Source organism: Mastigoproctus giganteus, chromosome 14, assembly GCF_048544385.1.
Source record: "Mastigoproctus giganteus isolate SK-2022 chromosome 14, ASM4854438v1, whole genome shotgun sequence".
Taxonomy (NCBI): domain Eukaryota; kingdom Metazoa; phylum Arthropoda; class Arachnida; order Uropygi; family Thelyphonidae; genus Mastigoproctus; species Mastigoproctus giganteus.
In genome coordinates this window covers 88,758,702-88,776,565 of record NC_143588.1, presented here as the reverse complement: position 1 = coordinate 88,776,565, position 17,864 = coordinate 88,758,702, and the positions used below count along the sequence as shown (strand labels likewise).

The 17,864-nt window shown below is 36.9% G+C and overlaps 1 protein-coding gene across 1 annotated transcript in view; it reads right to left on the bottom strand.

The window, feature by feature from the left end:
- The window catches only part of LOC150075329 (protein argonaute-2-like), a 384,361-nt gene that overhangs the window by 167,619 nt on the left and 198,878 nt on the right, over positions 1–17,864 (bottom strand). Inside the window, exon 8 of the mRNA XM_090388732.1 lies at positions 14,335–14,398. Coding sequence (XP_090244858.1) covers positions 14,335–14,398 — 64 coding nt within the window. The remainder of the gene's footprint in view (positions 1–14,334; positions 14,399–17,864) is intronic.

The following is a 17,864-nucleotide window of genomic DNA, read 5'->3' as shown; positions in this document are numbered from 1 at the left end:
GAAGAGAATTTAAGGTATCACTGAATCATACCTGCACTAACACCAAAAAGCAGCTGAAAAATGCAGATAATTGGGCACCCTTTGTGTAAGTCAGCTCCCACTATTTAGACTACAAAAGGCTATCTATCACTGGTTAGGGATGCATCACAGACATGATGCATCCCTAAATCTTGCATCAGGATTCCATCAGGAGACACTCCAACTTCATGAGAAATCTCAATAACAGTCATTCACCTATCATTTTGCATGGGTTCTTTCACTTTCAACATTTTTGTTGTTTCACAATGTCAGAGGACATTATTTCCTAGTTTTCCTGTCTATTTTTAAACCAATAAAAACACTTGTAAACTACTGTTTTCTTCAAAGCATCATCTCCATAAACTTTTCATAATGCTTACAATGTATATGCAATTGGAAGAGGGCGCTGACTCTCTTTAAAAATTACAGCTGTGAATTACAGGCTCCAAAAAATCGATAAGTGTTTGCCATTTTATTTACCTAATTGTTATTTTATATTGAACTTTATAAGTAGCCATATAGTTCTAGATACGCTGGTTATTTTTATTTTTAATTAAGATAAGAGTTTTTGAAGATTACTACTTAATATATGAAAAACCATTGTTTCGTTCGAATCTTGCAGTCATTGTTTTTGTATAAGGTGGTAGGGAATTCAAATTTTTAATTGTGGTAACTAGGTAGCTCTAACATAAAATTATATCGCGTAATTCGCATCCCTGCATTTAGGATTCTATTAGATAATGCATTTAAGAAAATGAAGAATCAGAAAGCCCCAGGGGAAGATGAAATTACTGTAGAGTTGTTAAAATTGGGAGGAAGAGACATAAACTGGCAAGGCTCTTCACAAAGTGCATTAGAAAAGGTGTGACGCATAAGCAGTGGAATAATGCAATCATAGTTTTGCTGCATAAGAAAGGAGATAAATCAGAAATTGGAAATTATAGACCAATCAGCTTGTTATCCCACATCTACAAGTTGTTCACAAGGGTCATTACTAACAGATTAGAAAGAATACTTGATGAGAATCAACAAAAGAGCAAGCTGGCTTTAGGACAGGATTCTCAACTAGGGATCACCTTTACGTAATATCACAGCTAATGGAGAAAGCAAATGAACATAAAACACCATTATGCCTGGCATTTGTGAATTATGAAAAGGCATTTGACTCCATACAGCATAAGGCAATGTTTCGGGCACTGGAAAGACAAGGCGTAGATATACAGGCATACCTCGGTTAACGTTACCTCTGATAACGAAGCTTCGATATAACGAAGTCCGCAATTTCAAGCCCCATTTAACATAAAAAATATTCCAGTTTAATCACCTGAAATCTAAACAAACTGAAGAAATTACGGAAACCTTTGGGGCTTCTCGTGGTTGGTTCGAGAAATTTAAAAAACGGGCCAGGATTTATAGTGTAAAATTAACAGGAGAAGTTTCCAGAAAAACTAAAGGAAATAATTGAACGTGAAAAATTTCCACCAAATTTGGTGTTCGATGTTGACGAAAGCGGTTTGTTCTGGAAACGGCTACTAACAAAAAGCTTCATTTCTATTGAAGAAAAATCAGCTGCTGGGTTCAAAGCAGCCAAAGACCGTTTAACGTTACTCTTTGGATCAAATGCCTCTGGCGATTATAAATTAAAATTGTTATTAGTTTACCATTCAGAAAATCCGAGGGCGTTAAAAGGTAACATAAAAATGAATTATGTTACCTTTAACCTGTAATATGGAAAGCAAATAGAAAAGCGTGGGTTACCAAGGAGTTATTTACTGATTGGTTTGTTAACCACTTTTGTCCTGAAGTAAAACAGTATTGTCAAAAAAACAACTTTGAAGAAAAAGCTCTTTTGTTGTTAGACAATGCTCCGGGACATCCTACTGATCTTAACACGTTGGACACATGCATTCCTGTCAAAGTTGTGTTTCTTCCAGCAAACACAACTTCCCTGATTCAACCATTGGATCAGGGAGTAATAGCATCATTTAAAGCTTATTATCTGCGTCGAACATTAAGCAGTTTAACTGAACTAGAGGATAAAGAGGAAATGACAATTAAAACTTTTTGGAAAAACTACACCATTAAAAACGCAATTGAAAACATTGATAGTTCTTGGAAAGAAGTCACTAAGAAATGCTTACATGGAGTTTGGCGCAAAATATGGCCAGAAGTTGTACTAGAAGAAGAAAATAACATCCAAGAAATTAGAAATGAAGTTATCCAGATGGCTCAATCAATAGGTTTCGAAAATGTCGATGAAGAGGATGTTAGAAATTTATTGAATGCAGAAGATGATGGTTTTTCAGTGGAAGATTTAGAAAACCTTGTTAGCAACGAAGACAAAGATAATGAATACGAAGTTAAAGAAGTTCCTGCTGAAAAAGTGTTAAGAACCAAAGATTTAAAAAGGTGCTTAAATGACATTGAAAACGTTTTAAATTTTTTTAGTGAAAATGATCCTGATTTAGGAAGAAGTTTTATTGTTAAGCGATCAGTATTAAATGCAATAACTCCGTATTGGCAATTGTTAAATGAAAGAGAAAAAAAGCATAAGCAATCAATTTTAGACTCATATTTTAAAATGTGATTTCACTTTGTATGCAAGTTGACTGTTTATTTAATAAAACTTTTCTTTGTTCGAAAAAAAAGCTTTTCATTTTCTTTACGTAGGAACGTATCCCTATTCTGGCCATAGTATTTTTACCTCTGAAAACGAAGTTTCGCTTAACGAAGTAATTTCGTGGAACGCATCCTATTCGTTATTCGAGGTATGCCTGTATTATGATTTTGAAGAAAATATATGAGAGTGCTACCTCCTTTATTAGACTAGACAAAGACAGTAGCAAATTTAAAATCGAGAAAGGAATTCGACAAGGAGACACAATATCTCCGAAGCTGTTTACTGCTGCCCTTGAGGAAGCTTTCAGAAGATTAGACTGGTCGCAGAAAGGAGTCAATGTGAACAGAGAGTACCTAAACCATTTACGATTTGCAGGTGACGTTGTCATCATAAGCCACGATCCCAAAGAATTAGAGGAAAATCTTAATCAGTTATGCACAGTTAATTAGGATTTTGGACTAAGGATGAATATGGCTAAAACAAAAGTAATGATGAACAAGTATGCCACAGAAAGGGAAATAATGATTGAAGGAGCAGTAATTGAAAAGGTGGAGTCATATACTTATCTGGGACAAGTTATTAGCTGTAATAATGATAAATGGCTGGAAGTCAAGAGAAGAATAAATTTTGGATGGATAGCATTCAGGAAATATAGTCACATACTGAAGAGCAATATCCCAGTTTGTCTGAAACATAAAATAATGAACCAATGTATACTCCCCACATTGACCCATGGAAGTGAAACTTGGGCACTCACCAAACGAATGGAAAAGAAGCTGAGGATTACACAGCGAAGAATGGAACAAATTATATTGGGAATCAGACTGTTAGATAAGAAGAGAAACACATGGATTAGGCAGCAAACTCAAGTAAAGGACATTCTTATCAAAACTAAAGAACTAAAATGGTCTTGGGCAGGACACATAAGTCGAAGACATGATGACAGATGGACTAAGAAAATAACAGAATGGTACCCAAGAGGAGCTAGAAGAAAACCTGGAAGACAAAGGCGGAGATGGATAGATGAAATTCATGAGGTTTTGAGTAGTAAATGGATGGCCAGTGCTCAAAACAGAGGGAACTGGAAAGTTGCTGGAGAGGCCTTCATCCTGCAGTGGATTGAAAATGGCTGATGATGATAGATAATGTAGTATTCACAATTAAATAATCTTATTAATTAGCTTGAGGTGTAGAGTAGATACCCTCGAAGAAATTAATATGAGGGGACCCATCAAGCTCTCAGCTGCCCAACTCAATGCCAGAGTTCACTCCTAGGCATCAGGCAACACAGTGGCAATCTCCAAGGCAGAATGAGCTGGTCCCACAGGAGTTAGTTATCGTCGGTGACTCTATTGTCAGGGAGACGGGGGAATATATTGTGTAAAAAGGATAGATGGAACAGGACCAGGGTAGGTCTGCCAGGGGCAGAAGTTGATGACGTTGTAAAGCATATATCATCTTTTAAGGGCACAAAGGGTGATATTGTTGTACGCGTTGGCACCAATAACATTAAGAGTAGGAGATCTGCAGATTTACTTAACAAGTACAGGTCAATGTTGCAAAAAAGTCATGAATTAGGGATAAATTTGAAAGTGTCTGCAATTCGTCCCAGATACGATAGGAGGGAGTACATGATGAGAGCCTTGTCAATCAATTCGGCCCTGCAGGAAATGTGCAAGGCTCAAGGTGAAAAAATTTTTTCAGCCTGGTCTGTGCTTGCTAACAGGAGAGACTGCTTCTACAGGAATGGGATACACTTAAATGAAAAGAGTGCAAGAATGACTGCTGATGCTAGCGAGGCAAAATTAGGTGGGCGGAAAACTACTAGCTTGGGGGATTCATAAACAAAAAGGTTAAAAGTAGCCGCATGCAGAGGTGTAGGTGATTCTTGCACTACTTCTATTAGAATAAGCAGCGGCTTGGAGCGAGGGGTGTTGGGGGTCATTGTGAAACAGGTGGGTATATGGGATGTATTAGGGTAACTAATAATAAGAATAGGTACATGTATACTTGCGTGTATACCAATGCTAAAAGTATAGTAAATAAATTTGTTGAATTTAAAGTGTTGGTCAAGACATCAAAAGCAGATATTGTTGGGATAGCAGAGATGTGATGTCACACAGATATAAGGAATGCAGAACAGGAATTTGGGGAGTACAATGTGTACAGAAAGGATAGGAAGTGTTATGCTGTTAATTAAGAAAAACAAAATCAAAAGAAGTGCATCCAGTTGATATAGGTGAACAGTGCACTGTTGAGTCAGTTTGGTGTGACATATGCACTGCGAAAGCAAAATTAAGAGTAGGAGTGTGTTATCGGGATGAATGAGTACAATGAACAATTGTACAGAGAAACAGAGTGGGCTAGTAAATCAGAATGTTTTAAAAAGGGGGGGAATTTTAACTTCCCACATACAGACTGTAACTTATGGGTTGGTCACTGACACACTAGTAAGACTTTTGTGGATGACTGTTTTCTGCAGCAGCATGTTCGAGAGGCAACCAGAGAGGGTAATACTCTTGATCTGGTTATCAGCAGTGATCATTCGTGTATTAAGAATTTACAGATAAAGGAACCATTAGGTGGCAGTGATCACAGTGTACTGATGTGGGATTTACTTAAAGATATAATTACCATCAGGGGTAAAGGAAAGGGTTTTTTTCTTCTGTAAAGGTGACTATAGTGTCAGACAGTTTTTAAATCCTGTACAGTGGCACCAACTGATGTTACCAACAGCAAAGTGGGAAGCATTCGAGGAATCAATAGTGGAAACTTCTAAACGTTTCATACCTATTAAGAAATATAGTTCAAGGTTTAGGCTTAAATGGTTGTCAAATGAACTAATAAGACACTGAGACTCTTGACAGAGAAGAAAAATGCATGGGATGCATATAAATTATCAGGCGACACAGAAGCCTATAATATATATAAGCTATTCTGTAATCAAGTCACAAAGGAGGTTAGGCAGGTGAAGGCAGATTACAAGAAATCTTTGGCAAAGGATGCTAAGAAAAACAGCAAGGATTTTTTTGCTTATATAAACTATAAAAGGAAGGGGATGAATCTGATTGGTCCACTTGATATCGGTGGTTCGATTGTTGATGATCCTTCTCAGATAGCAAACAAACTGAATGAGTATTTTGCATCTACATTCACACATGAGGAGTTAAGGTTCGAAAATGCCACAAGTAACAGGGTGCTTAATGATTTTGTAATAACTGAGACCAAAGTGGAGGAGAAATTGTTGAAGTTAAACATAAGAAAGGCACCTGGGGAGGATGGGATCTATCCAGTTATATTAGAGGAGGCGGCAAAGGAAGTAAGCAAAACTTTAGCCATAATTATGAGAGCATCCTTGGACTCAGGGAAGGTCCCCACGGACTGGAGATGTGCAAATGTGTCCCCAATTCACAAAGGGGGATCGAAGGGTGACAAGAGTAATTACAGACCAGTTAATTTAACTTCTGTATCAGGGAAAATAATGGAGTCACTGGTTAAAGATGCATTGCAGGATCATCTAGACAAGACTGCAGCAATAATTCAGATACCGCATGGGTTTGTTAAGGGAAAGTCTGGTCTGACAAATTTGATTGGTTATTATGATGTGTTTACAAAAGAACTGGATCCAAAAAATAATTTTGATATCATATACTCTGATTTCAGGAAAGCTTTTGACACTGTTACGCACGGAAGACTACTGTACAAATTGGAGCAGAATGGTATTAAGGGTAAGTTGCTACAGTGGATAAAAGGATGGTTGAGTGGGAAAAGACAGAGGGTGGTAATTAACGGGTGCTGCTCTTCGTGGACTAATGTTATTAGTGGAATCCCACAGGGTTCAGTGCTGGGTCCTCTGTTTTTTTTGTATATTTATCAATGATATTTATGAAGGTATATCAGGCTTAGTATCGAAGTTTGCAGATGATACAGGGTTGTTAATGACAGTAATGGCAGTGTGTTACTGCAACGGGATCTAGAAAATTTGGGCAGATGGACTGAGAAGTGGCAACTGAAGTTTAACATTGAAAAATGCAAAGTACTGCATATGGGTAGAAGTAACCCCAGAGAAACATACCAACTGTGTGGTACTGCACAGTTGGTACAATTACCTGGGAGTAATTGTGCAATCAGATATGAAGTTTTCTGAGCAAGGCAGACAAGCTGCCAGGGCAGGTCATATGGTTTTGTCAATGATATATAGGAGGGACAATATATCATTTTGTCAATGATATATTGTCCCTCCTTATAAGGCAATGGCCAGGCCATGCCTTGAGTACTGCATGCAGGTCTGGAGGCCTCATTTTAGGAAGGATATAGATTTGCTTGAGCATGTACAGAGAAGGGCAACAAGATTGGTGAGGGGAATGAATGGATCCTCTTATCAGGAGAGGCTTAAATTTTGCAAACTGCAGCAGCTGGAGACTAGGCACCTGCGAGGTGATCTGATTGAAGTGTATAAGGCCTTGAAGGAGTTCAGCACCCTGAATTCTGATGGGATTCTTCCATTTGTCCAGATTACAAACCTAATGGGGCATAAATTGAAATTGAGGAAAGATGCTGTAGAATAAATGTGTGGAAATTTGCCTTTAGCCAGCAGGTGGGTAATTGCTCGAACAAACTTCCATCTGTCATTGTGGAAGTTGATAGATTAAAAAAAAATTAAGGAGGAACTGGACAAATATTTAGAGGGGATTGTTTTGTAATTTTTTTTTTTTTTTTTTTTGGCTGATGCTGCACTTGCTTTCTTGCACTACTACTACTGTCTCTGTAGCACTTTTCCCAAGTTTAAAGAAGAACTTTATGTTAGCACACTGTTCAAATTGCAATGTTTCACAATCACTCAGCTGTGGCACATCAGTGAAGTGGTCAAGCCAGTTCCCACTTGGCATGTGTGCACCAAGATCAATGTTAATGCCCCATGAAACCTTACAGCCATAGTGCACACCATTTAAATACCAGCATGCAATTGCAGGAACTTTTTGAATGTACTACATAATCCTTTGTCATAATAAACAAAAAAAAAAATAAGAAAAAAAGTAATGCATGAAAATCTCTAGGTGGACTTAAAGAAAATTAAAATTTACTCTCAGTATTAATTACAAAGGGGGGGGGGGGCAAAAGCAATACAAATAAGTTCAACAAGAACATAATCTTATAAAAGTTTCCTTATAGTGAGTCTTTGATATACATGTCTTTAAAAACTGTCTGAGACCACTCAGACAGTTTTTAAATTCTGTACAGTGGGATCAACTGACAATGTAACCAACAGTAAATTCTAAGTGGGAAGCATTCAAGGAATTAATTGTGGATGCTACTAAAAGTTTCATACCTATTAAGAAATATTGTTCAAGGTTTAGGCCTAAATGGTTATCAATTGAACTAATGAGACTCGTGACAGAGAAGAAAAATGCATGGGATGCATATAAATTATCAATCGACAGAGTCGATGGCAGATATAAGCTAGTCTGTAATCAGGTCACAAAGGAAGTTAGGCAGGTGAAGGCAGATTACTAGAAATCCTTGGAAAAAGATGCTAAGAAAAACAGCAAGGATTTCTTTACTTATATAAACTATAAAAGGAAGGGGTGAATCTGATTGGTCCACTTGACATCGATGGTTTGACCCTTGATGATCCTGCTCAGATAGCAAACAAACTGAATGAGTATTCTGCATCTACATTCACACATGAGGAATTATTAAGGTTTGAAATTGGCAGAAGGTTATCAAATTGTAGCAGGGTACTTAATGATTTTGTAATAACTGAGAGCAAAGTGGAGGAGAAATTGTTGAAGTTAAACATAAGAAAAGCACCTGGGGTGGATGGGATCTATCCAGTTATATTAAAGGAGGCGGCAAAGCAACTAAGAAAACCCTTAGCCATAATTATGAGAGCATCCTTGGACTCAGGGGAGGTTCCCAGAGACAGGAGACATGCAAATATATCCCCAATTCAAAAAGGGGGATTGAAGGGTGACACGAGTAATTACAGACCAGTTAGTTTAACTTCTGTTCCGGGTAAAATAATGGAGTCACTGGTTAAAGAGGCATTGCAGGATCATCTAGACAAGACTGCAGCAATAATTCAGACACAGCATGGGTTTGTTAAGGGAAAGGCTCGTCTGACAAATTTGATTGGTTATTATGATGTTGTTAGAAAGGAACTGGATGCAAAAAATAATTTTGATATCATATATTTGGATTTCAGGAAAGCTTTTGACACTGCTGCGCATGGAAGACTATTGTACAAACTGGAGCAGAATGGTATTAAGGGTGGTTAAGTTGGAGAAGACAGAGGGTGGTAATCAATGGGTGCTGCTCTTCATGCACTAATGTTATTAGTGGAGTCCAGCAGGGTTCGGTGTTGGGTCCACTGTTGTTTTGTATATTTATCAACGATATTTATGAAGCTATATCGGGCTTAGTGTCGAAGTTTGCAGATAATACAAAGGTTGGCATGGTTGTTAATGACAGTGTGCTACTGCAACAGGATCTAGATAATTTGGGCAGATGGGCTAAGAAGTGGCAACTGAAGTTTAACCTTGACAAATGCAAAGTACTGAATATGGGTAGAAGTATCCCCAGAGAAACGTACCACTGTGTGGTACTACACTTAAGATGGTAGAAAAAAATGAAAAAAAAAAGACCTGGGAGTAATTGTGCAGTCAGATATAAAGTTTTCTGAGCAATGCAGACAAGCTGCTAGGGCAGGTCATGGGGTTTTGTCAATGATATATAGGAATTTTGTTAGCAGGGTAAAGGAGGTGACTGTCCCCCTGTATAAGACAATGGTCAGGCCATGCCTTGAGTACTGCGTACAGGTCTGGAGGCCTCATTTTAGAAAGGATGTCGATTTGCTTGAGTGTGTACAGATAAGGGCAACAAGATTGGTGAGGGGAATGAAGGGATCCTCTTACCAAGAGAGGCTTAAGTTCTGCAAATTGCAGTGGCTGGAGACTAGGCTCCTGTGCAGTGATCTGATTGAGGTGTATAAAGACTTGAATGGGTTGAGCACGCTGAATTCTGATAGGATCCTTCCACTTGTTCAGATTACGAACCTAAGGGGGCATAAATTCAAATTAAGAAGAGACAGATGTAAAATAGATGTGCGGAAATTTGCCTTTAGCTAGCGGGTGGTTAATTGCTGGAACAAACTTCCATCTGTTGTTGTGGAAGTTGATAGGTTGAATAAATTTAAGGAGGAACTGGACAGGCATTTGGAGGGAATGGTGTGATTTTTTTTTTTTTTTTTGGCTGATGCTGCATAAGTTCATACACTTGCTTTCTTGCATCACATGCCATTGCTACTACATATGTGAATTCAGAAGCAACATGAGTTTATATCTATCTACTGTCTGTCTGCCCTTTTCTACACAAGCTCTGAGGTACTCCCACTGAGTAGAATGACTCCCTCAAAAAAAAAAAAATAATAATAAAAAAAAATAAAAAAAAAATACAAAACAGGAAGCACGTCCAGAACTCCTGAAAAGTGTTTAAGAATCCAGTGAGTCTTCTGCCTATACTTTGATTGAACAGGAATCACTACTAAATTCTGACACAAGGTATGTTGAGAATATACAAGTTTCAGATTTCTTCAATTTAGCAACTTTAATATAAAAATTTTACAGCTAGAACAGAATTCAAAAATGATTTGGTCAAACAGACTACATCAAGGTGCATGAAGAAAAGAGTAAATATAGAAAAGTACTTCATAATATTTCTCCAATTTAACACCAGTGACAAATTCAATTTCAGATTTCACAAAATTCCTAAATAAAGTTAATTTCACCTTCATACAATGCAGAGAGAAAAAAAATCTCATCGAAAATAACTCCTAAAAATTTCAAAGATTAGAAACAAAGAACCAGAGGTATATTCATACCCACCAGGTCAGAAGAGTCAATGGCTTAATCAACAAGTCACAAACTTTACTCTGTATCAATAAATTAACAGAAAAACAAATCAGTATGAACAACATTAAGGATGATTGAAGAGCTACGTAACAAATATCTGCATACGAAAAATAATTTCCTGAGATACTAAAGAAAGGAAATAACATTGCAAAAAATAATAACACTAATATAGCTCCACCTTTGTTAGGGAGACCAATTACTCATTATATAAGATCAACTTCCATTCCCAAGCTGGAAGAAGGAAAGAGAGAGAGAGAGAGAGAGAGAGAGAGAGAGAGAGAGAGAGAGAGAGAGAGAGAGAGAGAGAAAAAAACACCCCTACAATCAGTCCAATAAAAATAAGACACTAATAACCACATGATTACAAAATATACCTAATCAAATGAAGTGAATACATCTAAAAAATTTCACATAAAAAACTGAATTACTATGCCAAGCTTTGTAAATCAAAAACAAAACAGGGGAGACATGTTTCAGCTGATCACGAAGTAAAGTCATAATGCAAACAGCACAGATTAACCAAAAATTAATGACATTATAAATTAAACACTAATCCCTTATCAAAAACTTTTTAAAAAGGAGAACACATCAATATGGGACAATAACCCCAAATATACTATATAGAAGAGGACTTAGGAACTGGTACTAAACAATGCTACTTTAAGTATTTAGGAATTATAGCAGACTAAAAGGATAAAATGAACAGAAAAAAAAAAGTCAGATACAATTTTAATACTCATCACGGGTGTTGGGGGGGGGGGGCTTTCCTCTTGAAGAATATACTGAAAAAGTCTGAAATCGCATTACTGCAATTAAATTTCTCTTAGTCATCGAAATTCCGTGAATCAGCATAGCACACTCTGTTCTCAGTCTTACTCATCATATATACGAACAGAAACAGCTCTTTAAGGAATCACTTAGCCTTTATGTAAAAATTGAGCTAAGGGCTAGCTCGATTAGTCGGGACTCTACTTTGTTAGATGAATGTATGGATAGGGTTGCTGACCTGACAGGTGTAGCAACAATGGAAAAATTAAAAGTACCTGAAAATAAAAGCAGATTACATAACAAATTAATATAATTAAATTTAAAAGTTCTTTTAATTTAATTATATTAATTTGTTATGCAATTGCTTTTATTTTCAGGTACTTTTAATTTTTCCATTATTACCACACCTGTCAGGTCGGCACCCCTACCCATTTAATTAATATATTTGCCTATAATATATCATTATGATTGCTGAGCATTCCTGCTATTACTAGTAGTGTCCCAGATCCATAAGTCATTCTAAGATATTATTATTATTATTATTTTTTAGACTTTCCGTAGTATCACTACAACCTATTATTAATTATATAATATATATATAAGTCATCGAATACAGTGGCGGACAAAAAAAAACTGCATCACCTTAAAAAAAAAAAAAAAAAAAAAAATTTGTAGTGAAATATAAGATAGTTTGGTTAGTCATATTGTTTGTTGCAAAGCAAAGGTATTGTGTCAGGTAACACTTCTATTGCATCAGACAGTAATTGTAAGGCATTGCATCAGCTGTTTCTATAAATATGCCACTGGAAGGGCATACATGCTGATTAGTATCCTGTTTTGCAGAGGCATAAGCATGGCTCCATATGTTCAGTTGATATCAAGGGAAAAAAAAGTGTAGCTGTTGCTCTATCCTAGGAAGGACTTTCTACATGTGCTATCGCTGATAAAATAGGCTGTAACCAGTCAACAGTATCCCGGGTGCTGAAATTAAAGCAGCGATGTGAAAAGAAGACCTGGATCAGGCCATAAGAGACTGACTATGCCTTCCCAAAGTCGATATTTGAAATGGCTATGCCTTTGTAATTGCCATGCTAGTGATCCTGATCTAAAACTGGACTTTGAGATGACCTCTGGTATTGAAACAAATGCACGAACTATCCAAATACTGCTTTCTGAATGTGGTCTGCATGCCGATCGGCCCAAGAAGAAGCCTTCGTTGATCCAATAAATGAAGAAGCGACTTGCTTGGGCTAAAGCATATGTTTCGTGGACAAAAGAGCAATGGGATACCATCACCTTTTCTGACAAATAGAAATTCAACATGCATGGCTCAGATGGGAAGAGATACGTTAGAAGACAAAAATCAGAGGCATACCATTCTGACAGCATAACACCGACTCCAAAATTCCCCACCAGCCAGATGGTCTGGGGATGCATAACAAGCAAAGGGTTGGGGTGAATTAAATTTATTAATGGAACGGTGAATGCAGAAACCTACACTGCTATCTTGGAGGAGGAGTGCCTGAAACCCATTATTAGGGATCACCACACAGACATCCAAAACTGCATTTTTCAACAGGACTCAGCACCTTGCCACACAGCAAAATTGGCAAGTTTTATGCTATTTAAATTTAATAACGAGTTTGTCTTCTTGTCTCACAAGGCTTAAAACATACTTACACCAATGTTTTCCCTTTTTTTTTCCTCTCTTAAGTGCAGTCATACATCAGAAATGCTGGCATTACAGTGTTGGACTGGCCTGGCAACAGAGCAGATTTGAACTCTATTGAAAATTGCTGGTACATAAAAATTGCTCAGAAGAAGCCAACAAGTAAGATTCAGTTGCAGGAGAGCATTGTAAAGGTGTGGTACAATGAAATTGGGCAACCGTATATCCAAACGTTGATTAACTTGATGCCAGATCGTTGCAAGGCTGTAATTGCAGCTCAAGGAGGAACAACAAAATATTGAGGACTTATTTTGCTGATTTACAGTACATAATACTATTACGTTAACTTGCCATTTCAAATGCAATGCAATAAAATGTATGTTTGGTTGTCATGATTGCCATTTGCACGATTTCTCATATTTCCATTAATTACACATTTTACCCCTTTGGGAAGATATTTATGGCAATTAGGTATACCAACCAAGTGGAGTCTTTTTATTGGATTTCATTTTCTCACACACACACACACACACACACACACACACACACACACACACACACACACACACACACACACACACACACACACACACACAATCTAACAAATGCATTTCGAACATTTCTGCAACCCACAATGCAGTGTAAAACACATTATTTGCAAAATTCACAAGTGATGCAGTTTTTTTTTTTTGTCTGCCATATATATCTCAACCCAAGAGGGTCAATTTCATTTGATTAAACAAAGGAACTAAATGACTGGATCTGAGACAAAATCTTTCTAAAGCCAAGTTGAATTCTTCAGTTCTAGGATATAACGATCGGACTTGCTTGCTCAATGCATAACCACATTTGGATGTCAGAGCGAAAAGGATTTATAGGTTTTTCACTATGACAGGCACTCTTTCTGCAGTGATATTGGTGGCTAAATGCTTGCTAAGATTTCTTTGGTTTTTTTTTTTATTTATTTTTATCATATGAGTTGATAAGCATAAAGTTAAGCATTAAAAAAAAAATTGATAGCCCACATACAACTTTTCTGTTTATCATTGTAGCATACTAATATACTAATGAATATTAATATTAGACAATGTTCCTGATTGGTTTTTTTTATTTTATTTTATTTGGTATTTTTTACTAAGAAAAAATTCTTTTGGGCATTGAAAAGTGTGCGCTATTATAGTTAGATTCAGGAATAGTCTATTCATATTCAGGAATATAAATATATTTAATAAAATATTAAATATATTCACTCAAAATTTAAAAATACTGTGGGATATTCATTTAATTACAACACACAAGTACATAAAAACAATAAATTCAGAGATATAAAAATAAAAAAAAACACCTACTTCTAAAGGTAAATACGTATGTTTATGTTCCTGTCCAACTTGTAAGCAAGGTAAATGTGGATACCTGTAAAAGGAACAATATTCTGATTATCCACAGTGCCACTGATATCCCATATTTTAAATTGAAGATTTTACTCTTTATCTTAACACTTACCTAGCTTTGTTTTGTACATTATGAAACTCTGGGTAACATATAATTTATGTTGTACATGTTAATGGTACATTAGTCATATAAGTGAAGCTGAAGACAGGTAACAACGTGCTTTGCAAGTTTTGAAATAAGCAATTCAACAGAAGAAAGTCTGCATAAAAAGATGCCTTATCAAAAGGCACATATATCCGAGTAGCTTTCAAGATTCAAAATGGTTCACAATGCCCTTTCTGTCCAACAGTTACTGGTTAAGAACAAATATCTAGTTATACTGTATTGTAAGAGCTTTATGTGTTTATCACACATGGACTGTGCAAACTTCTGATGAGAGGGTAACAATCAATTATTACAAACAAGGTACAAGATATTATAAATATCAGGGGCCAGATCTAAAAGTGTCGAAGAAACATTCACTACATTTAGATGAAAGAGAAGAGCCAATAAAATCACCAGCAAACATCACACAGCTTTCAGTGCTGTCTGCATGTGTCATCAAAAATCTAGAAAACTAACTTACCAATGGCAGTTCAAGTTCACTGCTCTTCAATTTCTTCCCAATCAGGAACTTGTACATAAAATACAATATTTCAGTTTCACATTAATTTTTGCCAGCAGTTCTCCAATGCAGGAAGCGAATAAAAAAATTCGTCATGTACTTAAGTTAACATTCCACTAAAGGAGGGCAAGAAAAATTGTCCAAAATTTATGGCTAATTTTTAATCTCAGTTTAACATAATTATTCAAAATTAAAGTGGTTCACTTTGTAGTCACAATTTCCATTAAACTGTATTTAAATGCAGTGAAGTGTTTTTTGTGACATGCCCTTTAAAGAGCATTGGAGGTATAACATGTCTATGACATGTTATACCTACAAAAAGATTGGCGGTGCAGGATATATAATGATCACCACCAGAAATTGGAACTATTCCATGTGCCTTAAAAATTACTTTTAAGAATAATGATTAATCTTAATGATGTAAAAATTAAGAATGGGAGTGCTTCTCATCCTTAGGTTCAGCCTGCAGTATGTGTGAACTGTAATTGAAGAAAACGTTTACTCCATTTCTGGAAATGCTAGCACTTGCATAGTGTTAACTGATGACATAAAAAAAAAAAAAAAAAAAAAAAAAAAAAAAAAAAGAGGAAAGCAGAAAATTTATGTTCTTCAGTTCTTAATGAAATTAACAAATTATATATATTGTTATTTCATTTTATTATAAGTGGATTTGAAAATTTGGGTTAACAAATGATATGGGTTTGAATTTGGCCATTTCGCAATATAAATTTTAAAATTTTCGTACACACACACACACACACACACACACGTCAGTAAACAATTAAAAGAATCGGTATTTCGGTGAATTTTTGAAGCATGGTAAGCTTGAAAAGTTTAGCACAGAAATGCATAGAATTAAGTGTTTTTCCCCCCGAAAGAATGTCAAAATTAGTTCAGAATATGCCTGAACTAATTTCAGGCATATTCTGAACAGTGGAAAGTACAGTGCCACCAGGTGGCACTGTACCATAAATTCGCGTAAATGTCTGCTATAAAGGCACTGCAAGAACAACAGCTAAGCAGTTTAGTGAACATTTGGGAAAGAAAAAGAAAAGAAGCTAAGAGGTCATGTTATCATTACCGGGTAAAGCACTGTTGGTGAAATGTTATTACCTTAACGCTGAATCTGCAACTGCAGCTTTGCGATCTTTCCGTCAGCTGAAGGGTATGTGACGTGGTAAAGGACCAATGACTGTTGCAGGACTAAAGATGATGATTAAGAAATTTGAGACAATCTGTTCGTTACAAGATCGTCTACAAAGTGAAAGACCATCAACACATGCTACAACTGCAGGACATGTATACTCTAATGGTATCATCATCACATGGAGAAGCAAGATCTCGTGAAGTTTCACATCAAACTGGCGTCCCATATGGGAGTGTGTAGAGAGCACTAAGAGTAGTCCTCCGTAGATATTCGTACAAAATTCAACACCTTCAAGAACTTAGGTGTCCCAATTTTGCAAAGCGGGAAGCATTTACGTTATGGTCTTTCAGCAAACTGAAGAACGTGACAACTGGCTGTCAAATGTTTTGTGGATGGATGAGGCCCATTTCACTCTTGTGGCACTGTAAACACACACTTGAGCTTACACAGAAACTCCATTGCATCAGTCAAAAGTAACGGTGTGGTGTGGATTCACCTCTTTTGTTATAGGGCCATTTTTCTTTCAGGAAATCAGTGGCTCTGGTTTTGAAACTGTCACAGGTCAGCATTATGCTGACATGTTATGAAACTGCATTATCCCTAGCCTGTACGAAAGGCAAGCTTTGGATGTTGTGACATTCATGCAGGATGGAGCACCACCCCATTCTGCCTCTCCTGTGAAACAACTTACTCTCGGTGTTTGGAGAGAATCGAGTGATAAGCAGTCACTTTCAGCATGAGTGACCACCAGGGTTTCCAGACCTGACGGCCTGCGATTTTTGGTTATGGGGCTACCAGAAGTCACAGGTTTACAGAGATCAACCAACGTCATTGGCAATGCTAAAAGACTCTATACGACAGCATGTATCAATGATACCTCCAGAAATGCTGTTTTATGTCTTCAGGCAGTGCTCGACAACGAAGGCCGCCACATTGAACATTTACTATAATGAGGTGCTTTGTGGTGTTACAGATCAAGCAGCACCTGGTGGACAAATTTGGAAATATTTTTGACATTCTTTCAAAAAAATACCCACTTAATTCTATGCATTTCTGTGCTAATCTTGTTACCATACGTCAAAAATTCGCTGAAATACCGATTCTTTAATTGTTTACTGACTCTTGGATCACCCTGTATGTATGTATACATATATACAGGGTGTTTCAGTTAAACGTTTCAGAACTTCTAAGAGGGGTAGGGTACATCCTGACAACTTGAAATCATATAGCAATGTGGGGTCGGAAATGCTTTCCTGAAGCGGTGTTGTACACAGAAGCACCATAAAGAAAAGAGACCGTAAGTGAGAAATCGTTTTAATAATACATGAAAAGAAGCAAAAGGTACATGGATTAAAGTAAGTGTTCAAAGTTTCTTCCACGGGCTACAATGCACGCCTCACATCTCCGACGCATGGACATCCGAACATTCTGGAATACTCCAGGCGAATTTCTTGAACAAGAACGCCAAGTTAGTAGGAAGGATGATTACACGAATGCAGAGTTAGCCGATATGCATTTGGCGTACGGGGCTGCAAATTGTAGTGGGCCAGCCGCACAGCATTTGTACGCGGAACGATATCCGACGAGCCGTATTCCCAGTCATAATTTCTTTGCAAGACTGCACTAGAGGTTAGCTGAGAGAGGTTCATTTGAAAGAGCTGACAGGGACAGGGTAA